Source organism: Artemia franciscana, chromosome 17 (assembly GCF_032884065.1).
Source record: "Artemia franciscana chromosome 17, ASM3288406v1, whole genome shotgun sequence".
Taxonomy (NCBI): Eukaryota; Metazoa; Arthropoda; class Branchiopoda; order Anostraca; family Artemiidae; genus Artemia; species Artemia franciscana.
Window position 1 is genome coordinate 34,478,962 of NC_088879.1, and position 24,938 is coordinate 34,503,899.

General features: G+C 34.3%; 2 protein-coding genes across 4 annotated transcripts in view; one reads left to right on the forward strand and one right to left on the reverse strand.

Annotated features, from left to right (window-relative positions):
- LOC136038173 (protein OPI10 homolog) overlaps positions 1–24,938 on the forward strand; it is a 466,996-nt gene that overhangs the window by 307,890 nt on the left and 134,168 nt on the right. The window lies entirely within an intron of this gene.
- Positions 5,924–24,938, reverse strand: part of LOC136038170 (FERM domain-containing protein 4A-like) — a gene marked incomplete at its 3' end in the record, with an annotated part of 135,745 nt that continues 116,730 nt past the window's right edge. Inside the window, 7 exon segments of one of the 3 annotated variants that reach the window (XM_065721237.1) lie at positions 5,924–6,224; positions 8,871–9,051; positions 13,539–13,722; positions 16,700–16,962; positions 19,639–19,777; positions 21,770–21,911; positions 23,819–23,920. In XM_065721237.1, coding sequence (XP_065577309.1) covers positions 5,924–6,224; positions 8,871–9,051; positions 13,539–13,722; positions 16,700–16,962; positions 19,639–19,777; positions 21,770–21,911; positions 23,819–23,920 — 1,312 coding nt within the window. 3 annotated transcript variants of the gene reach the window in all.

Genomic DNA, 24,938 nt, shown 5'->3' on the forward strand with positions numbered 1-24,938 from the left:
AGAAGAAGAGACTACACTTTCCTGTAACTCAAATCGAATATGCGTTGACAGGTAAATTTTAAATACTAAGCTACGCAACAGTTTGAACCAAAGAGAAGAAGAGACTACACTTTTCAGTAACTCAAATCTAATATGCATGGACAGGTAAATTTTAAATACTAAGTTACACAACAGGCTGAACCAAAGAGAAGAAGAGACTACACTTTCCTGTGGCTCAAATCGAATATGCGTCGACCGGTAAATTTTAAATACTAAGTTACGCAACAGGCTGAAGCAAAGAGAAGAAGAGATTATACTTTCCAGTAACTCAAATCTAATATGCATTGACAGGTAAATTTTAAATACTAAGCTACGTAACAGGCTGAACCAAAGAGAAGAAGAGACTACACTCTCCAGTAACTCAAATCTAATATGCATTGACAGGTGAATTTTAAACACTAAGCTACGCAACAGTCTGAACCAAAGAGAAGAAGAGACTACACTTGCCTGTAACTCAAATCGAATATGCGTTGACAGGTAAATTTTAAATACTAAGTTACACAACAGGCTGAACCAAAGAGAAGAAGAGACTACACTTTCCTGTGACTCAAATCGAATACGCGTCGACCGGTAAATTTTAAATACTAAGTTACACAACAGGCTGAACCAAAGAGAAGAAGAGACTACACTCTCCAGTAACTCAAATCTAATATGCATTGACAGGTGAATTTTAAATACTAAGCTACGCAACAGTCTGAACCAAAGAGAAGAAGAGACTACACTTGCCTGTAACTCAAATCGAATATGCGTTGACAGGCAAATTTTAAATACTAAGTTACACAACAGGCTGAACCAAAGAGAAGAAGAGACTACACTTTCCTGTGACTCAAATCGAATACGCGTCGACCGGTAAATTTTAAATACTAAGTTACACAACAGGCTGAACCAAAGAGAAGAAGAGACTACACTTTCTTGTAACTCAAATCAGTAAAATCAGTCCTTTAACTAGAGTGATTTATGTGTGCAGGGGTTGGCCGCAACGGGATGCGTAGGAACAGTGACTTTGATGCCCTTTCAATTCAGAAAAAGTGACAATAAGTGACTATTCAGAGGCAGTCAGAGCTGAGGCACAGGGACTGCACAGGTCCCAGTCACAACTTATTTCCTATATTTGTCTTATGAAGAGTGCTCTGGTTTGGCAGTGGATGAGGAGGGTAATGTCTTAATATTTCATTCATTTTTTCTTTCTTATCATTCATTATAAAAAACAAAAATGAAAGTAACAAAAATGACAAGGTTGTAATACTGCAGTAAAACCTCAAACATCATGGTTAGTTAATGAAGGGCAAATCCCAGTCCATAATAACAGAAAGTAAATCCAATATTATTCAGAACAGAATCTGATTTAAGAGCGGTAACTGTTAACCACATCCAACCAAACAATGTTTAGGAATTACGAAAATAAGCCTTCAGGATTTTAGAGAAAATGGGTGCGATTCAAAAATAGTCCAACTGATCTTTCATGGCTAAAAACCTGGAAATCTTGGTTTGTAGCCCCATCCCTATTTGCAAAAGGCACCTTTTAAAGAAGTATTCAATTCATTCGACAATATAGGAGTTTTCTTTGTCCATAAAACTTTTTCTTAAAGGCCAGTTCTCCAATATTTAGCAACTGAACACGGACAGATCTGGAAGGCAAAACTACAGAGGGGGGGGGGGACGGCAAAATAAATCAATCGAAAAAATAGTGTATCTTTCGTCCATTTTTACGAATGAAGAATTTTGGGGTCAACAAAAGGTTTAAAAACATATTTTTATTTGTTTTATGTCGCAATTGTATTTTTCATTATATTCACGTCTTCGATGCGCATTTCAGAAAAGCAAATAAACTTAAGAAACAAAATGAACATTTTATTATGCCTCGAAGAGGCAAACTTTTTGAGCTTATCATTAAGGTTTGTCATTTCCTTCTTTTTACTCTCTTTTTGGGCTGTCCAAACTTACAAAATTATTTCAAGATTTAGTGGCGGGCCCTTACCTCCTTCTAAGCGATGACTTTAAGCTCCGGGTGGCTTAACTGGGGCAAGGGAAGACGAACTTGGAACTAGTTTGGACCCATATAATTATATCCTATAGTTTAGGATATAATTTTATATCCCACATAATTTTACTAACTTAACTTGGTGACAGTTTTTATATTTTTCAGTACATTGAATATGTTAAATCAAATGGAGGAAAAACAAATAGGACTTAAAATTCGGCAAAATGGGGGCATATCAGCAAAAAAACTTTTAGTGCGTAACTGAGAATTTATAAGTTGAGACTTAACTACAAGGGTTTGTTATGATTGATTTGAAAGGTGCAAGGCCTAACACGAGGGAGAGTGATCATCCTCTTGTCCCCCGGATCCGCCAGTCCAACTGATAAGGGTTAAGGGCAGAGTAAGTTTTGCTGGTAGAGCAAGTTTTTATTAATTACGTTAGAAATCTTAAAAAAAATTATAAGTAATAAAATGAAACTAATCCATTCGGGGATAACATGCTCTTCGTTTGGTATTTTGCAGGGACGCCCTTAAAACAAACTTTTGGATAGATGTTTGAAAGGTTAAAGGAAAATACCCTATTTCGTAAAAATACATTTTACATTACCTTTCTAGCTCACTGAAATAAGCACTAATGAAATCGAATTTTGAAACGGCAACAAAAGTGGTTTAAGTGACAATTTCAAAGAAAAAGTGACGGGCTAAAATAAAAGTAACAAAAAGTAATTTTAGTGACTGCGGCAGACCCCTGTGTAGGTCACGTGTTTTCGTAACCCAATTAGATCATTCATTAATCTTGCGCAAGAAAGGAGAGCCGATAATCCAAAAACGTTCTGAGACCACAATGACTGCAAAATGCGTTCTACAAAAAATAAATAAAAAAAAACGAAGAAAACAATGAAAATAAGAGCTAAGAGCTCATATGGCACTTGTGATGAGGCCAGAAGAGCCAAGAACTAATATGGTATGGGCTGTACCAAAATTCTAAGAATCCATAGATTGATTTAAAAGGAAAATCAGAGGCTTAATGCCGGTCGGGATTTAAAATAAGAGTCACGAGGTCCTTCTAATTATCAAAATTCATTAAGATCCGATATATGCATTATGCATTATTTCTGTATATGTATTATTTCTGAAGAAAATTTTCGCTACTGTTCATATATATTAATACTGTGCATCAGATGCTACTTGTGTTCTTTAACGGGTCGGGATTAGTACAGCTGTGAAGACAGATTCGTAAGTGACATACTGGGTTCCCAGGATGATTTTAAGACTCTTTTGCACTGATTTAATTTCATCGTTGAGGTAGTCAATGTTATGCACTTGTGGTTCCCAAACTGGGCTATCAAACAATCTCTCATGTATTATATATTGACATCATATTGTAACAGATAACAGATAACTGACAGTACATTTTTATATATAAAAATTTATATATAAAGCGGAGATTTTAAACACTCTTTTCTGAACGCTGCGTAGTCCACATTGTAGGTTATCAGTGTTTTTTTTTCGGCCGTTTAGTGACACTGAAAACAAACAAGCGGGATAGTATAATTGCGGCCGTAAGATAATTTCGTTATCAAAAGTACTGCTGAAGCATCGACAGAAGTCATTTGTTTCTAATAAACAGAAGGGCTAAAGGTAAAAACGCGCATATACGCGGTATACGTTGCGTATTCAAGCAAAGAGAGTATATAAAACGTGTATGCAATCATTAATTGCTTTATAGGAAACCAGAATCAATCCTGATTTTCAATATACACTGATATTGTTTTTACTTGGCGTTTAATTGTGATGTAATGATGATATTAAAAAGTACCAATTACTGTATTTGTATATCATCAGGAACAAAGATATTATCAAAGGTTATTTAGAGTTTGATATTGATTTTTGGTAGCTATCACTCATGGAAATAATGTGCTAAATAAATCTATCTATCTACGTATATGCCGCAAATGGATAGAATTCTAGGGTGGCAAATGCTCAAAAAAATGTTTTTTAACACAAAAAAGTGTATTTACCATAATCATAAATATTCTCAACATTTTTTTCAATATTTATATTTTAGAGTCAAGAGGACCCAGGGAATGAAGAGTTCTTTTGTAATCCAGTCATTTTAGATTATAAATAAATTTGTTCCTGAAAATCAGCTTTGTGTACACAGTTCTATTACCATACACTTACTTTCTTAGATGGTGACTTAATCAATAATTTCGTCACTATTGCACCTAATAGTGAAATCTTAAAACTTTTCAGATAAATGACAAAAAATCGTCCCCTAGCGTTTTCTCAAACGGAGGATCAGTAGGGCAATCTAGGTCAAATTGTTTCATGGCAATTACCTCAGCAATGTGATAGTAGCAAATAGGACCTTTAAGCGTAAGGACCACAGGTCATTTTCCTAAAGGGTCATTTTGCTCCTATCTTTCTATTTTTAAGGACTTAAAACAAACCTTCTAAATACAACTGCTAAATAGCCAAGGCTAAAAATTACCATGACTAATTGTAAAAAAATCTTAAAACTTTTCAGATAAATGACAAAAAATCGTCCCCTAGTCTTTTCTCAAACGGAGGATTAGTAGGGCAATCTAGGTCAAATTGTTTCATGGCAATTACCTCAGCAATGCGATAGTAGCAAATAGGACCTTTAAGCGTAAGGACCACAGGTCATTTTCCTAAAGGGTCATTTTGCTCCTATCTTTCTATTTTTTAAGGACTTAAAACAAACCTTCTAAATACAACTGCTAAATAGCCAAGGCTAAAAATTACCATGACTAATTGTAAAAAAAAACCGACTGCAAAACATTTATGTGTTGAAACTACTCTTTTCTTCTAAAAAGAGTTCAAAATAGGCAGACATTTCGAAGAGCCAAAATCTTAATCAGAAGAATTTTCCGAAAGCTATCCATCTACTCCTTTAATATTCAGTCACGAACACGTCCTTTAAAGTAGTTTAAAGTCGAAACGACAATATTTAAAAATGGCTATTTTTTTAAGAAATCAGACAGTAAAGATGATATTAAGTTATTTATACAAAAATAGTAATAAAATTGTGACTATTTTGGATTCATATCCAGAAGCCTTTATTAAAGGAAAAAAAATAGCTTGAAACAGAAGAAAGAACAAAGAAATGCACCAAACTCTTTACAAAAAGAAAAACGAAAGGAAACTCATATTTAAACAAAAGGCATTTCACGTAACAAAACAATAAAAGACAAGGCAAGATGTTTACAATATATTATTGTGCGTACAAGTCCAAATCATTTTCTTTCATGGTATGGCCAAAAATCTTGCTAAAAATATTTTTTCTTCGAAAAAAAGAAAAAAAAAACGAGCATCACATTGTAAAAGGTAAAAACGAAGACTTCCACAATCCTTATTTATATTGTCTCCAATATCCCTTAAAACAGTACAATTTTCACTTTCGACACTTTTAACAAATTATGCCACTTTTGAACTTAGCAAAATTGACTCGTTATTTAGCATTAGCATAAACTAAAAAAAAAAATTATCAGATTTATCTATGTTGGAAAAATATTTGATGAGAATGACCAGAGGAAAGAATTAGAAAAAAACTAAAAAGACAATAAGAGAGTTTGAAGAGAATAACAAGAGACTTACATGAATTACAAGAGACTAAAGACTTACAGAACAAGAGGCTTACAAGAGATAAAAGAGAGATACAATAATTAAAAGTGACTTAAAAAAGTAAAATACAAAAATGAAAAGTAAATTTGAAAAAAGCTTGCATCTTCAAACGTACTGTAAAATTATTTTACTTGCTAGCGAAAAAGACTGAAATTTTTTATGACAAAGAATGCAGAACTCTTGAAGTTAAAAAACCGAAATGAAATAGAATTTAAAACAAAAATAATTAAAAATTAAGCGAGGATATAAACTTACATGCTCTCTTTGCGAGACAAGGCGTTTCATTCCAGCCAATTCAATATCGTCTGATATTTGTGAAGGAGGAAAATCGTGAGATGCCCTCTGTTGTGGAACATTATAAGCCCCAACTGCTGCAGCTGGGTCAACACCCACAAGCGGAGAGTGAAGAGCGTAAGCCGGAACACTGGGTTGAACTAAAGTTGGCCCATAAATCGGGCCACCTACAGGGTGGGTAAACTGGTGTGGCCCTCGCTGCGATTGTCTAAAGTGTGTATGACCATTGATGATTGGTACTGCATGATTACCAAACATGGCTCTAGAAAGAGGAGAGGCAAATAAGTACATTAAAAAGAAAAACAGAAAAATGAGTAACCACAGTTAAGTCCATAAAAAAATGGGTATAGAAGATTGTTTGACATCCCATGTAACAAGAACGTAACCTGGATTTAGTAAATTTTTTTTAGAGGGGGGGGGGGAGGAGAGGTTAAAAATTTTTCACGTAGCAGAAAAAGATGACAAAGAGCATTGATTATGTATTTAATTTTTTCTACTCCCTATGTGTACGGGTACGATAATACACTACTTTAAACCAGTTCCCTGTAACTAAAGTAAAGCACTCCGACAATACAACACGTGACATCGTGTTGCTGATATTCCTAAGAATTATTTAAATGTTTAGAAAACCTCTCAACTAATCAACTGTCTAAAAAATTTGTCCCAATGTCAGCTTGCGCAAAAAGGATAAACAAAAATCTTGACGAAGAATGGCACAACACCACAAACTACAGAATTGCAATTTCTTTTGCCACTTAAAAAGATAAACTTACTTAATATGATAGTTTAGTGTCCGTAATTCTCAGCCAATTACCGCTCTGAAAACAAAGACGAAATCGTACAAGGGATACCATAACCGAATCGTGCATCCCCCCATAATACAATATACGACTTACAGCTTAAATGAGAGCACATTTTTTTTTTCTTGGTTTTGATAGTCTACTTAACTGATTATATTGTCAGAGAGCCTACTATTAAAATGAGAGCATTTAAGAAAGCTTAAAAGAAAGCAGACATTTTTGACGGTTTTACTAGTCTATTGTATTGTAAGCGTCTATTGTAAAGATTGTAAGTTTAGCTAGTAGGCTAGTCTAGTTATTGTGTTTGGTTATATATTTAATTTATTTAGACAGTATGGTATGCCTCAGAAGCATGAGCGCTCCGAAAAACGGATGAAGATCTGCTAGATGCTTTCCATAGAAATTGTCTTCTGATTGTTTTGGGTACCCGACTGACTGACCGCATCTCAAATAGTGAACTCTACGAAAAATGTGGCTCAAAACCTTTTTCTAGGGCTGTATTGAGATGCCTGGGACACGTTCTGCGAATGAAGCACGACAGATTGCAAAGATCATCCTTGTCGGCCAAACATCTAGGGCTAAACGAAAAGCAGGTCATCCTCAAATGTGTTAGGGGGATGTCGCAAAGAAATATTTAATCGAAACGGGAACTTCTTGGAAGGGTGTAAAGAAAGAGGCATTAAATAGACTAGGACAGAGGAGGAGAGTGCGTGGCTGTGTTGGCCTAAGGCAGCTTGGTGCTACAGTGAGTTGTTAGTAGTACTAGTACCTTTGGCTAGTCTTTAAAAGCTGTGCACGAGACATAATTTATGTGAAATTATAAATTTAATAGAAAATAAAAATTTAAGTGCCACCGATCACTACTACCCGAACCAGCCCCTCCCAATAGCCGAACTCGATTACGAAATAAACTTGTACCCCCTAAAGTACGAACCAATCGATACGCAAACTCATTTGTGCCTTTTTTCACATCAGTTTTTATTGCTGAGTTGTAGTGTGTGATTTTTGTTTAAATGTATGATTTTTGTGAAAAAACTGAATTTAGCTCTATGCTACGATAGTTTTTAAATATACCGATCTCTCTCTCTCTCTCTTAATTAAAAAAAAAAAAAAAAATCGGATATTTTGGCCCCACGTCTGGGAGTCTTTCTCAACGGAAAAAAGCAAAAAAAAAGAAAAAAAATTTAGTAAGAGAAATAACAGTTGTTTTTAAGAATAACACAAAAAAAGACAACTAAACATAATAAAAGAAAAAAATAGGTAAGAACAACTCATATTATAAACAAACTTTCAGAACTAATGCTACTGCAAAAGAATAAAACCAAAGCGAATATTTATAATGAAAACAATGTGTCCCTCTACTTTCAATATTCAATGGAGAGTGACCGATTGTTTTCACTATAGACATGCGGTGGTTTTATTCTTAAGTAGTTGCATCAGTGCTGGAAGTTTGTTTATAAAGTGAGCTGCTCTTACTTATTTTTTTTTTCTTTGTGTTATTTATCGTTTTATTTTGTTATTTTTAAAAACAGCAGTTTTTTCTCTTATTTAAAATTTTTTTCCTTTTGTTTGCTTTTTTCTGTTGAGAAAGGCTCCCAGACGTGGGGCCAAAATATTCAAATTTTTTTTTAATTAAAGTTTTGTTTTGTTTTATCTTTTTTCACTACTTTGTTGAAATTAAAACTCGTTTTTCTGGCTTAATTTTTCGTAAATTGCTTGATACTGCAATGATTTATACACAATAAAAGAAAAAATCGTAACAAGAATTGATTTTTAGACGAATATATCTTCGGGGATAAAAGCCAATGAATGCTCCTCTGGCATAGTTAGCTCATACAAGTCTGTCTCTAACAATGTAAAAGGGAGGGATAGGTGGGTGGTTTCTGGTAGGGAATAATCTAAAATACGAAGGGAGATCTGCAGGGTTCACCCTTTTGAGACCCGTCCCAAGGCCAACCCATTGGGAAACAGAAAATACAGCCCTAAAAACACACGAAATGCACTTTAAATGATATTTCATTTATTCCTTGTGAGATCAATCCCCCCCCATACACTTGGAACCCTTCCTTAATAGATATTAATTACTCATTTCAGTATTTGACACAAACCTTTGCTTGATAGGGCTGTTTGGGGCACTAATGGGGTTTTTGCTTCGAACCATGACAGGAGACAAGGAGCCATCTTTAGAAGTATTGGCGTTTCTTTGTTGTCCAGTCGGAACAGGTGGCATTCGAGTCACTAATGGGCTATTTGGAGGCAAAGGTGACGATTGATTAGCCATCAATTGCGCTGAAATTAAAGAAGATATTACCAATAAATAATTGAAATAGGCTTTCTAAATTTTTCATTTGGTGAGAATTGCAAAAAACACATTCAGAAAACACACTTAATATATGGTTGGTATTGTGTTTATTTGTGCGACGTTTTTCGCTTGCGTAATAACTTAGATTGGTTAGTCGTATAGAACTCTGTAACTCATCACTCTGACTGTGAAGTTCATTTTCAGTTTATGTCTGGCTTTATTTGATTAATAAACGAACCAAAACTATTAAAACGATTTCTGTTCTTAGCGATAGTGCCTGTTCTTAGCGCAAACAGGCGTTTTTCCGCCATACATGGCATCTGAAAGTCAGATGTTACTTGGGAATTTATTTAACTTGGAACACTTAATTTGTTTATTTATTTATTTAAAGCTTATTTATTTATTTAAAGTTTATTAATTTATTAAAAAAAATTATTTGTCTAACTTGATTAAAATTTATATAAAATTACGAAGTTTAAATTTATTTATTTAACTTGGAATTTAAGTAAACTAGGCACAGCATACAATTATTTAAGTACTATTTGTATTTTCGAGAGCTAATGGTTACCGACAGTAGCACCAATCACTGAAAATGTTGAGAATTAGAAAATATATTTCAAAACCTGGGAGGGGGGGGGGTTAGCACTAAAAGAACCAAAAACGGATAATTTTCAATGACAATACCAGAAAAATGTATTTCTCGATGGAAATACCAAAAAAAGTACTTTTCGAAAAAGGAGGGGGCAAGGCAAAAGACCCCCTTGTCCATCCTCCAATTGGTGCCACTAGTTGCTGGTCTCAGTCAGTACAGTAATGCAGCGTTCATATACAGATCTAACAAGGCTATCTTGCCAAACATGTTCTCGTTATTAGAGTATCCACGTTGTCGAAATTGTACATCTGAAATGTGTCAGGAATGGCTTGGGACTCAGTCGAGACTTTCAGGGAATATTGAAGGGTTTTTTGAACTAAATCAAAACACGCTGTTTGCATTCTGGGTTTCTTAAGGCATATCTGCAAAATCTCAGAAGCTCCTATTTTTAAACTTTAAAAATAGGAGCTTAAACAGTTTTTGTCTCTAATTCAAGCAAAGCCACCGTTTTTTTCACAATTATGGCTTATGGGACTTATTACTCATGCACGATAAATTAGTTAGATTAATGAGAAGACGCTATATACGCTCAAGTTTTCCATTTAAATGGAAATAATCCATTAAATGGAATTTATTTAACTTGGAACACTTAATTTGTTTATTTATTTATTTAAAGCTTATTTATTTATTTAAAGTTTATTAATTTATTTAAAAAAATTATTTGTCTAACTTGATTAAAATTTATATAAAATTACGAAGTTTAAATTTATTTATTTAACTTGGAATTAAGTAAACTAGGCACAGCATACAATTATTCAAGTACTATTTGTATTTTCGAGAGCTAATGGTTACCGACAGTAGCACCAATCACTGAAAGTGTTGAGAATTAGAAAATATATTTCAAAACCTGGGAGGGGGGGGGGGGGGTAGCACTAAAAGAACCAAAAACGGATAATTTTCAATGACAATACCAGAAAAATGTATTTCTCGATGGAAATACCAAAAAAAGTACTTTTCGAAAAAGGAGGGGGCAAGGCAAAAGACCCCCTTGTCCATCCTCCAATTGGTGCCACTAGTTGCTGGTCTCAGTCAGTACAGTAATGCAGCGTTCATATACAGATCTAACAAGGCTATCTTGCCAAACATGTTCTCGTTATACACTTGGTCAGGTGAAGAAATCCAATCAGACATACATTTGAGCGCGACTATAAAGTGGGAATGATAAATATACTGAGGAAAGAAGCTTCCCGTAGGGTAGAATTCGAAACCATGCTTCAGTCAATGACTGATTTCACTGATTTATGCAAACGGGAAAATGTCGATATATATTTTGATTACCTAAATAAAAATTAAAAAAAAAGAATTTTTGCAAAGAAAAGTAAAGAGCGATATTAAGCCAAAGAAGAGTAGAAATAAACATGTTTAAAATTTCAAACTAGAAATGAACAACAATCACGATGAAAAGTTAAGTCAAGCATGAAAACTAGAAATTATCACAAATAGAAGTGGAGCCCCCCCCCTTTTTTTTCACAGGATTAACAACACAACAACAAAAATGATATCTCAGGCTAATCGTAGTTAGAAAATAAAAGGGGTGCTCCTTGTTTCCTACCCCCCTCTTCAAAACCTCTAAATGGCTTGAATAACTAATGACTTGCATTTCGTTGAAAGTATTTTTAACAATGTGTTGTTGTTTGTCAAAACATGAACAACAATAACAAAAAAAGAAAATAGCTATAATAACTTTGGTTACTGAAAAGTACTTTTGAAAGTAGACTGATTGTTCAATATATAATGATAATGATTCATGGAAGTATCAGCAATTTTTGATTTATCAATGTTGTACAAGAGAGTGTTTAAAAATGACTTCGCTAGTGGAGCACAGATAGTACTCAGGCCTTCAGAAGACTTAGGGTATGTTAGAACCAGTTCTGTTTGATTTAATTTTTCTTTTTTTTAGGTTTGCTTTATCGTTCACTGTACTTTCTGTTCGCTTTCAATCTCACTTATCCACTGAATAGTAATTTATGTTCCTTTCAAGCTTGAAATATCATACGAGTTTATTTCTGCTTGTTTCAAGCTTGGCTCAATACAGCTATTTAGTTTTCTTTTTTTGAACTATCAAACTTTCTTCTTTTAACTATTTTACTAGATTCTGTTCGTCTATAAGGAAATGGGAAACAGAAACGAGAAAACGGAAGGTAGTCTGGTTGTCCTACAATCCCTCTAGACTCTAAAAAAGGGTACCAAAACTTTGAATTTTCTACTTAGATGGCAAATTTTCGTTCTTGGGATATTGCATATAAATAGTTTTGATAAATTGGGTGGATACAGTGTGTTTTGACTTAACTCTGCCATTTCCCCATATTCATGTCTACTTACCCCCTTCCTATCGAAGATGCCTGAAAGTTTCAACTTATCCTAAGCCGGTCTTGAGATACTACAGATGCATAATTTGGAAAACTTGAGCGTATATAGCGTCTTCTCATTAATCTAACTAATTTATCGTGCATGAGTAATAAGTCCCATAAGCCATAATTGTGAAAAAAAACGGTGGCTTTGCTTGAATTAGAGACAAAAACTGTTTAAGCTCCTACTTTTAAAGTATAATTTGATATCCTTAACTGCTTCTGAGATTTTGCAGATATGCCTTTAAGAAACCCAGAATGCAAACAGCGTCTTTTGATTTAGTTCAAAAAACCCTTCAATATTCCCTGAAAGTCTCGACTGAGTCCCAAGCCATTCCTGACACACTTCAGATGTACAATTTCGACAACGTGGATACATTAACTGTCTTTTGACTGAGACAAATACCCTTCTCAACATACTCCGAAAGTTTCAACATAATACAGTTAGCTGTTCTTGAGATATTGCAGATGCGCCACTTTAATAGCCTGAATGGACACGGATTTCTTTAATTTCATTCAATCCCTCTCACCATAACATTCTCAAAAAGTTTTAAATTCATACCCTCAGCTGTGCCTAAGACACTGCATATAAGCTATTTTGACAACCATGCATCACATTAAATCTTTTGATTTATCTCGTTACTTAATCGTACATAGTTTATAAATCTCATAGTAGCTTAAAGTGCAAAACGTTACTGTTGTCTAGATTGCAGACAAAAATTGTTCATCCCTCATACTACCCCAATACTAAGTTGAATTTCCCATGCCTCACTCCCCCCTTTCTTTGCCCAAAGGAACCCAAAAGTTTCAACTGCATCTCCAAATGTGTTCCTAATATATTGCAGATCGGGTATTTCGATGAACTGGATATAGTAGTGTCTTTCAATTTTCCTCTGCTCCCCTTTCCAAGACAAGATTTGAAGTACACTCGACCTCCTCTCCTTTTCCGATACTCCCTAAGAGTTTTAATTCCATCCCTTCAGCCATCATGTAAATACTGTAAATAATTTGAGGTATCAGGTGCTCATAGTGTCTTTCCATTTCGTTTCTAGAGTACACTCTTGGGGAGCTTTTTGGCATAACTATCGATTCATAAGAGCTCGTTCAAAATACAACTAATCTGGAAAAAAATTATTCACCCATTTTCAGGCCCCTAAACACCAACCCCCCAATCACCGCCATTTCTTTGGCTGTCAAAATACCTAGTAATGTGCATTCTGTTCACAAGAAATCTAAAGCATAAATGAAGCATCCTCTATGTAATTTTATCAGTATTTCTAGCTAAGTAAGTACTTGATAATGTAGGCAACGAAATGTAGAAGTGACAACCGTGACAGTTAATTCTCAAACAATTTTTTTAGTTGAAATTAATTGAACAGTCCCTTACCTTGCCTCAGAAAACCCCCTTCATCATCACTCATTGGCCTCGCCTTTTTCTTTCTCCCACCATCCTCTCGAATGATAACACATCTACCTATTTTAAGATCTCTCAATTGACCCTCAAGGCTGTTCAGTTTAGTGACGGCTTGAAGGTAAGTCTGTTTCCTTTGTCGTCTGACTCCTCGACGTGTTGATGATTCTTCGGAGAGTCGTAAAGCAGCGGCTGTAATTTTCTTCTGTAGCTCAACTTGAAGCTCCAGGGAAGTTATAGCTTCGTCCTGTAAGAAAGCATTAATAAACAAGTTTTTAAAATAATGGACGAGTTTTCAAAATAATGGATCTAAGTCACTGGTTCCCAGTCTGTGGATCGCAACCCCGAATGGGGTTTCGGTACCAATGCCACACGGTCACCAGTCTATTTTGAGCTGAATGTCAATACTAGAATGAAAAAAGTAGTAAACAGCTATATAAATTTTTTACAAAGAGAGTAACACACTAGCAACAGTTCTTACCATCTCTCAGTCACCACAAAACGCAAAATTTTTTACCGCAAAACGTGAAATTTGCGCCCACCCAAATTTTGAAAAACAAATTTACCCCCCCCCCCCCCACCCAAATTTCCGTGATTCGACCCTAGTGGGTCGATTAGCTAAAGCCAAATCCCTTTTACCATGCGCAAGATATCGTCAGATGATTAAGTTTGAAATTTAGATTTTGACACAAGCTGAACCTTAGATCTACTAAAATTAAAATTTTTTGCTCAAATTAAACCTGGTATTTTAACCTACTGCAAAATACTGCTTTTGCAAAATTTTAGCTGCTTAGTTTTAGCTTTAAATCTGAGTTTCCATGAATATGAACTTTACAATAGAAATATATATAAACTTTTTGAACAGCTATTTAAACTCTTTACAAGGTGAGTAACACACTAGCAACAGTTTTTATCATCAGCAGCAACTTAATTGATGTCTTCTTAAAAAAAAAAAAAATTCGACCGAGTGAGATAAATTGTGCGGAGTACGTACTGAAGAGGCACCTTTAATGCTCGGCTCCGAAGCTGGCTTCCAATCGTCAGTTGAAGTGACCCCAGAAGTAATTTGGACTGAGATGATTCACCGACAAGCATTACTTGCCAAAACTCTGCCTGAGTCACTCAAAGAAGTGTCTAACCGAGTGACTAAAGCTGTAAATGCCGTCAAATCAAGGCTATTAGAAGTGTTCTTATACGAACAGAAGCGAAAAGTCCCATACTTTCCATTAAAGGTTATTGAAACACATCTAAAACCACAGAAGCTAAAACACTCTTCACGACTCCACCTTCGCACACGCGCAATGACAAACGTTCAGGGCGGCACGACGAGCCTATGGGAAAGAATGCTCTGACGGTCTCGGAATTTCCCAGACTGCACGCAATGAAATATGTGTCATTCTTGGAGAAACTTTTTACTACCGTTCGTATATATAAATATTTATACTGTGGTTAGTTGTCTCTTGAGAGAACAGGTGTTGGAGAGATTTTTTGAATTGAGGGGAAAGTTAGAAATACTTTTCGTGTCTCAAAATACAAGCAGCCTTCTTTATAGACGTTGAGTGCAAATGGGCATAGCTGGTCAACATTTTTGAGATATCTGATGGTATTTCTAAGGAATCACAATCTAAGGCGAATACGATAATCTTGCAAGAAACCATTTTTTTTAAAATAAAGTTGAAACTCTGCATCACTATGCTTGACTAAAAGACATTTTACATGTTTCCAGCACTTTTCGAATTTGTTGAAGAAGTGAAAAGAGAAGCTTACATTGATGAATCATATGACTTGATAAAAGAGCATTTGGAAAATCATACTGTCCAAATAAGAAGTTACTGTCTTGATGAATATTCCAAATATTTCTCCCTTACATTCAACGTTTTCAGTGCCAGTGCATCTGATATCCTTGACGCAAAAAGAGTTCACTAGGATAAAGCGCAGTTTTGGAACTTAATCATGGTTATATGGTTAAAAAAAAAAAATCCCAAAAATATCGAAATCGTAATAAGGAGTTCATTACCGTTCCCAATCATTATTTAAGTGGACCAACATTCTCCCGACTTCTTATCCTTACAAACAAATACCAAAATAAATGATACACATTGAAGGCAATTTAACACGTGCTATATCGGATAATGAGAACACAGAGAAAATGTGTAGTATATTTAAAAAAAAGCACTGGACAAAACATTTAGGATACTTTATTAAGAATTGGGGGTAACATTCTGATCTATTTGTTCTAAAATTAGTCCGTATATTTGAAGGGTTGAAAATCCCTTCTATATTGAATAGAAGCAGAAATCAATAACTTTTATCGGTCGAATAATCAATTCTTAATTCTATAACGAAATATATATATATATATATATATATATATATATATATATATATATATATATATATATATATATATATATATATATATATATATATATATCGCTACTGTTTGTTATGATACAAACTATTTATTTTATACAAACTATAAATATAATCTTTACAATATAAACATATATAAACGTTTTATAAATATAATAAACTTTTTTAGCTTGACCATAAAAACGAAACAGTGCTGTTTAACTAACTTTTGAACAGAGGTACAAAGTTCAAAAAAGTCACTTAATCTCTCTTTTTTTTTTAGAGAGTTTAAATACAACCTGCATAATCTCAGTTTATGGAGGTATATGATTCATCTCCGGACCCTACCCAAGTAAACACCAAAGAATTTATTTTTTGAAAGGGGGAGGGGGAGGAGTCCTACAATTTATGATTAGAATGGAGAAATATTTGTAAATTTTGAAAACAGTCAAAAAGCTATCAATATAATGATAGATGACATAGGTTACAAAATGTAGATATAATTTCAGCTAATGTTAATAGTTTCAGAAATTCAAAGGTTAAGTTAAAAGCGAAAACTTAAATTTAGAGAAAAAAGGAGGGTCTATATTTAGGTAACCTACCTACTAGCGTCAATTCACGGAAATTACAAGGGGTGTATTTTTCAAAATTTGGGAGGGGGCAAATTTGCCGTTTTTTTTTTCAATTTATTAAATGAAAATACCAAAAAGGCATTTTCAAACCAATGCTCCCCCCCCCCAAAGGAAAATCTAAGCGGAGGGGAACACGAGCTCCCTCCACCCTACGTATATGCCTTGTCACTCTCCCAGGACACAAGGGGGTGAAACCTAAGAAAACTCCCTGGAGTAACTATGGATGCGATTTTAACTCACTTCTTTCGCTTTGGCTTTCATAATGAGATTCTCGGGTATAGTGAAAGCAGTGCCAATCCTCCGCCGAATTTGTGGAACAGTTTCACCAGGATTAAGTGGCAATTCTGGTGGCATTTCTCCAGTTATCTCTGCTTCTTTTAAACACAACTCCTTCAGCTTTTCTAGTTTTTCTTTTAGCTTGAGTTCAAGAGACTCCTTCCTCATTCGTAGTGCATTGATCATTTCCAGTCTAGCAGCTTTTTCTGCTTCAGTTTCCTCAATTTCTATAATATAGAACAAGGTGAGGTTTGATAGTCTCTATGTCACAGCTTAGATACTAATATACAGTTATGGGAACTCGATTTATTTTTGGGACACAGTGCACGGTAGCGATGCTAGCGGCTGGAGGCAGGAAACTGGCAGCACAGCTAATATATCAATATTGGTATCTAAGCTGTGTATGCAACAAAAAAAAATTGCGTTCCCGCCAATGAAGTTGTAGTACGATCTAAGCGTAGGAGCGTGGGCTCGGAGGAGGTGCCAAGTTCAGAGCTCTGTACCAAAAGCTTCTCATGGGCAAGATAGGAGTTTTCATAACTGTATTGGTATCTAAGCTGTGCTCTATATGAACCAATATTTTTAGCCTAGGATTATGAATCACTTTACAGAAAAATTCTAGCTTCATTGTTATAGCTAAACTTGAACCTTAGAATTGATCAGAATTGTAAATTCTCATTAAAATTAAACAGATTAATTCTAAACTTAGGCAACATACAGTATCACCTTTCAGACAGGACCGGTTTCAGATAGTAGCGCAATTGGGATGAGGGAATACCAAATGCCCCCTAGATTTTTTTCAATTCTTACATTTTGGAAAATACTTTTTTTGGCTGGATTTGCATTGAAAATACCTTTCATTTGATAAACTGAAAAACACAAAAAATTTTCCCACCCAAATTCTAAAAAGTAAATTTGCCCCCCTCCCCTTCTAATTGCTGTGAATCGACCCCAGTGAGTCGATTAACTAAAGCCAAACCCCTTTCATCATGCGCAAGATATCGTCAGATAATTTAGTTTTAAATTTAGATTTTGACAAACGGAACCTTAAATCTGCCAAAATTTAAAATTTCTGCTCAATTTAAACCTAGTTTTTTAACCTAGGCCCATACACTACTTTTTGGAATTTTTGACTGCTTAGTTTTAGCTTTAAATATAAATTTCCACCCTAAGTCCCACCTTAGATTTACTTATAGTGTACTTTTTTCTAAAACAGAGTCCCCCCCCCCTCTTTTTTGTGCCAAGGACTAATATCGCTTTTCAGATATTTTCAGGCATATTTAAAATATCAGCTCATTCTTTTTAGCTCTAAAGTTAAATTTTACCACCAAGCCAAACTTTATATTTACCTAAATATTAATTTTAGCTAAAATTGAACGTGTTTTTTTTGTGTTCAAACCTTTTTACACTTAACTTTTATGAGTCACATTTGAAATTACACTGAATATTCAATTTACTACAGTTGTAAAATTTAGCTAAAATTAACCCCCCTTTCTCCTGCCGAAAACAACAATCCACTTTTCAGACACTTTAACTCCTCACTTCCAATTTAAATTTCCCATCTGATTACAATCTGATTACAATCATAAAACTATTCTAAGTCCGTATTTTGACTGGAAATAATTTCAAGCAATAGATTTTGATCAACTTCGAGTAACTCTACAGTTCGGTGTCTCCCCTATAGCCTCTTTTTGAAGTACTGAAAAAACAATCTTAAAAAATCCAAAAGCTCTCTTAAAAAGTATCGGTTTTTGACATAAGAAAGTATCAATCGGAGCACATTTGGAGGTAGGATAGTTTCATTCCAGTGTATAAATTTAGTCATGAGCATATCTAAAAATAAGCTTTCAAAATTAGTAAGTTAGATAAGTAAAGCATTTGCATGTATTGGCCTTTACCTGAATGTTGATAAAAGCGAATTTGTTCCCTTCAGTTCCTCCTTCTCTTCTCCTCTTTTTTGTAAAAATTTATCCGCCCGTTCTATCTTATTTTTGGGGGGTTTAGTTTTAATATTATTATTAATTTACCTTATTTCCATTTATTGCTAGAGTCAGTTAGTTTCTGACTCTAGGCTGAAGATTAGGATTGGTTACTTAAAGATTGTTGGTAATAGAGAAGAATATAGGCGTAAAGATCTGTATAATTATTACCGTTTTTGTGACCATTCAATTTTATACATTTTTGGGTTTTACACACTTTCGAATGAAAAAGATCTTTCTTTTAATCATATTCACTATTTCTGTTTCTGTAAATTTTTGTTTTGTCTTCCACCTTGATACCGTTAAACAAACTTGGAATAAATAAAGCTTTTAGAAAAGTTAGCTGTAGCAGGCAAAAGGCTGTCGGATATTAACGTGAGCCAATTGAAACTTATTCAATATTTTAAATCTGAGCTTTTTTCGTAATTCTTTTTTCTTCTACTTATACTCTACCGTTTTGCATTTTTGGATTAATGGGTTAGAAACAAGTTTCTATTATTACAGTTTTAGCAGTGAAAAAAATTTGGTTTGATCTTTCTAGGACTATCCAAAAAACTATCCTAGGACTATCTGGGATATTCTGCTCTTTCTAAGACTATTCTGAAAGAACAATTAAGAGAGTTAGGTCACATTTTGCTGATAGGTGATTAGTTTTGGTAATCCATCTCAGGCCAAACAAATACAAATGTCCTAGAATGGGGTGAGAACAGGGATGAAAAAGAATTTAAGAGTAATAGGAGCTTCATGAGAAAGAGTAATGAAGTATCATCTGGGTACAGATTGCTTGATGCTATGATGAATTGTCAATAGTGGTGTGGGTCACCCAGTATTTGCTCATAGTAAGAATTTCTTTGTAATCAAATTCATTTTAAGCTGATATAAAAGAATAAACAGAAAATGCACATAAACACAGGAGCGCCTTACCGGCCATATTGCACTTTAAGCTGCTAGTACTATCACCTCTAGATAAACTCGACTGAGAACTGCCAGTTGATAAAGAGCTCACGGATTTACTCAGGTCTGCGACGATTTCTGAAAGTGGCCTTGTTGTCAGCTGTTGCGCCTAAGAAGAACAAAACCATAAAACCAAACAAACAACACACAAAAAACGAGGGTTTTTGCAAAGAATTTTCGCTAAGCGATTACTGTCATATGAGTTGTATCAAAATTAGTCATTTATGTTACTAAAGAATTTCATAACATGTCAGACTATTTAATAGCCAAATCCACAAATCCTGAAACCCTTGCTCTTAGGTTCGCTGTAAAATATTCAAATTTTTTAGTAAAACTTTTATCAAGATAACCCCATTTAGGGGAGGAGAGAGGCTGATCTCTACTAAAAACTGTGCACATTTTTTCACGCTAATATGTTTGAATAGCTGGTCATTTTGAACTGAATGGATTTTAAATATTACGAATCAGAATAAGCCACATAATTCTTTGTTATCCCGTTTATAATAGTCTCTTTGATTTTTTAGAGTTCGTTAATTTTTGAATTAAAATGGAATAGTTGTGGGCATCAAGTCATGGCTAATTGTAGAAAAAGCCAAGACAAATAGTCCAATTAGTGAGAGGCAATTCTGGCATTAATCACCCCTTATTAGGATTGTATAAAAATGAGGTTAGTTCATTTGTTAATTCATATGTATCTGTTACATATTAAACATATTAAACAAGTACTTTTTACATTTTAACCTCTTTACATATTAAACAAGTCCTTTTCAATGTTTTTTTTTTGAATTTTTGAATTAAACCAAAAATAGCCTCATCACTTCAAGTTTCTTCGTAAGGGTCACTATCGATCTCAATTTTATATTTGGAGTCCTGGAAAGGCCAGTTGAAACAAATAAGTCTAATCTCACATGTTTTCCAATAAAAACTGATGGATTGGTCTAAATAAGGAGTTCTCCAAGTTCAGAAACAAGCCCATTGGTCTTATGGCACCTGATTAAGATTTTGTGACATCCGAACAACCGATCACGGATACCCTGCAATCCTACGATAAAAATTCGTTTTTCAAACACGAACATCAGGCAAAAAGAACCTTAATAAATTCATTAAAATGCTGATACTATCTACTTGCAATACATAACTACCAAAAGAGTAGGGCGACATTCATTAGGAATCGAGTAGAAATACTCGATAGCGTACTCGATACCTCCGAAAGGTTATGGTGCCTGTGTTATAGACGATACAACAAACAAGTATCTACACTATGTTTGCCCACTCCTGTTGTAGTATTTATGAAGGGCTTCAAGCCTGAAAAAATTTGCTTCATATTCGGAAAAAGGGTTGCCCACTCCTGTTGTAGTACGTAAAAAAAACATGAAGACAAAGGCTGTAGCCAACGGATATTACATACATTCAAATATGAATAGGTCTTTTTTTAATTTCAGTCGTGTTTTCATGACACTGACGATCTCAGCAAATGTTCGTTTTCGAATTCTAAACATTGATGCCCTAAACCTAAATGCTTCTTATTCGAAAACACTAATATACATTCTTTTCGTATTTGAGTCTACAATTTCGCTAAGCATGATATAAATCACTGGGTATCGAAAGTATGGGTACTATATGGGTACCCAGCTCGACCCTGCAAGTACTTGAACTATCCACTTATGATATTTTTTATGTTGTTCTTACCGTGATGTTTCTACTTGAGGTATAGTTTTCTCATTCAGAAATAAATTCGCTTGATTTATTTTTTAGACGAAAAGAAGCTAACGCAATGTTTAAGATTAGGAGAGCACTTCCAAGAAATTAATGTCCCTTGAAATATTTAACATACAATAGGCTATACACGCTTGATTCTTTTCTGGGAACCCAACATTAGGGAAAAAAGGAAGGGGGTAAATTTGATATGAGATTTAAAGGAGAATCTTTAGGGGATCGAACGCCCCCTCCCGCTCTCAAGCAGACATTTTTTAATGAAAAACATTAGAAAAATAAAAGTCGCAACAAAAAATATTGCAATAAAGTAAAACAAATCGAGCATGATAACGTAAGAAAAAGAATAGGAAACAGAAAAAAAGTAAATGAAATAGAAACTGTTTACCTTCGAATGTTTTCTGTCGAGATAGAATTGATGTTGACATATAGCCATTTGCCACAATGCCTTCGTCAGAGTTTGACTTGCGCAGAACCACACAAACACACTTATTAGTCCAGGTTGGAACCCACGACGACTTCCTGTATTTCTAAAAGAAGTGTGTGTGAGAGTGAGCGAGAGTGACCGATCAATTTTAAGACAAAGCAACCTATTAACGTATATTTTAATCTTTTACTTAAGCCGTTAATCGCGTCTGATCGCATCGGAGGCTGTTTTGGCTGAATTACCAACTGTCGCCCCCCCCCTTTTCCGGCCCTCATTGGTAATTAAATTTCCGGGTATGGTTCAGATTTTTGGCGTACTTCACGAAAAATACTAAAACAACGATTTTATTCATGTCGTATATTCAGTGGCCGTTCTCTGCAGATAAACTGCTTATCTGCTAAAGACGGCCACTGCGTATGTGACCGAAAAATCCAGAGTTTTACTCTTTTTTTTTCTTCAGTGTCTAATAAAAGGATTTGTCCCAGTGACGTAATTTCGTTAAAATCCTAGGGGGAGGGCAATTTTGGAGGGAATTTTCCCAAACCAAGTGAAAATGACTGTAAAAACTGAAAAATGAGCGATTTGGTACAATAAAGGTACTATATATTACTATAAAGGTGCTTTATAGTACCATAAAGGTAAATATAAACGAAAGAAAACTGATCCATTTCTGTTGATACTTGAATTATGCAGGCTTATCTTAGTTTTTATAATATTGTTGAAGAAACTAAATTTCAGCTGGGGGAGAGGGCGGTCAAACTGGGGTCTGGGTGACAAAATGGGGTCTAGGAGGGGCATTTGTGCCCGCCGTTGCATAGCAAATTACGCCCCTGATTTGTCCCTATTGAACTGTTATTTGTAAATTTGACCATGGTTTTCGTCCATATTCAAACATCATCAATTAGTTGATTCCTAAAGATAACTGCATCTTCAAAGGAAAGCTGCGCCTTCTTAAGCTGTTTGGTATCATATATTTTTAGCTTACTCTTAACTGATTTTTCACCCACGTTTTATTTTTATTTTTTTTTATTTATTTTTTTTTTTATTTTTTTTTTTTTATTTGACACCCGTTAGGCTACTGGCATACACTGCATGACTGCAGATGGGCATACTTTTCATTAAAAACAGAATTACCAATTTTTTCAAATTCTCAAATCGTGTAAATTTCCACTTATCCTATGACTCAATTATATTCCACTTCCACTGTCATTTATATTTTATAAGTCTTATGAATTCCTCCTCCCTGTTCTTCTTTTTATTATAAACATACTTATATGTCAAGGGAAATTTTTGAAGGGAATTCTACCTCCGGTTGTTTCTTCCGTTGAGTGCTCAAAACTACAAAATTATATTTCCCCAATTTTGATTACCCCAATCTCTACTCTGTGTACAGACATGAATGCTGGGATTGTCAAAAACCATTGCTCATGGAATGATGTTATGGAACTATAAAAACTTTATCGTTAGATCCCACAGAGACTCCACGGGTGATACTCATATTCTGCCCTAGCAATATCATAGTGTTAACATCCTCGGTATAGAAGAGAATGAGGTTACATACGAACCCGAAGTCATCCATATCCAGATGAAGATGCAACATTGCAAAAAAGCTTTTTTAATTCGCAGCAATTAAAAATTATATTTCAAAATTTATAATTAAAAATCATATACAAATGATTTATTAATAAACAATAATTTATTTGCAATTAAATAATAAAATAAATATATAATATAATGTAAACAAAAATATTGTAAATAATATAAATAATAATGTAATAAAATAATAAAAAAATGAAATAGCAATTACATAATTATTATTTACTTATAAGTAATAATTAATTATAAATAAAATTATACACAAATAAAATTATACACAAATAAAATTATTATTATTAATAAATTCTTTAGCCTCGAGGATAGATTCTGCAAATAAATTCTCGTTCTTGAGCTATGCAATAAAAGAATAAAAATCTGAATTTACTTTTGACTTTTTACTTTTGAGATACTCACTTTTCGTCATCTGGTGGAGCTCCACAACTATCTATAGATTTGTCCAGCTCACCTCTTCCTTCTTTTGAGTGTAAACTGGTAGAGTCAGACGACTGTACTATCCTATGGACAGGGAAAAACATGCAAACGTGCTTATCTGAACAAAATAAACAGAAAACACGGATAAAAGAAACAAGGAAGGGTGGGGAAAATAACATGACATAAATAGCATTCAACTGCAGGTTCAAAAGGCCATAAATCCTAAAAGAAACAAGGAAGGGTGGGGAAAATAACATGACATTACATTCAACTGCAGGTTCAAAATAGCATTCAACTGCAGGTTCAAAAGGCCATAAATCCTAATATTATCAAAACCATCTTAAGGAGCAGAGAAAAATAATACCTATTTGCGAAGGATTTCATTTCTGAGCCTCTAATTTTTTTTCTCCTCGGTATTCAGATTCATCTACTTATATAGTTACTGTAACACTCAAAAATGAACGCCGAAAAATACGCTACTTTTACAATTAAACAGTTCATGGTAACGAATTGCAAGTAAGGAGTTATTCGGCCCGATAGAAGCAGAAAATCTAAAGAAAGGAATTTTGATAAAAATTAATACACCAAACGAATTGACTTTTAATGCAGGTTCTAAATGTATAAAATTAATTAAGTTTAATGCGGCTCATCAGAAGCTATGAGCCTGAAAAAATTTGTCTATTTTCAAAAATGAAAGACAACAGATGCATGTTTTTATATTTTATTGTTATTATATTTTTTTTCCAGAGGTGATCAAATCGGACCGATGGTCCTAGGAGATCGGGAAAGGGTTCGTTCAAACGGAAATTAGAATTTCTAGTGTTTATTAAGTGACCAAACAGATCGGAGGGAAAATACCCTACCCCTCACCTCCCATGCCTTTCTCCACCAAAGACATGCATTTATAATTCGAAGATAGTCATTTGAATCAGAATAGTTGAAAGCTCAAATAACAATTAGTTGAAAGGTCCAATGAAATTTCCTCGTTATTTACATATGGTATTTGTTATTGGGAAATATGCGGAAATTTACTGAGGGAATTTTCCGTGTTGGAGAATATTTCGTGGGGAGGAAAGTTTCAAGGAGAAATTTTCCAGGAAGA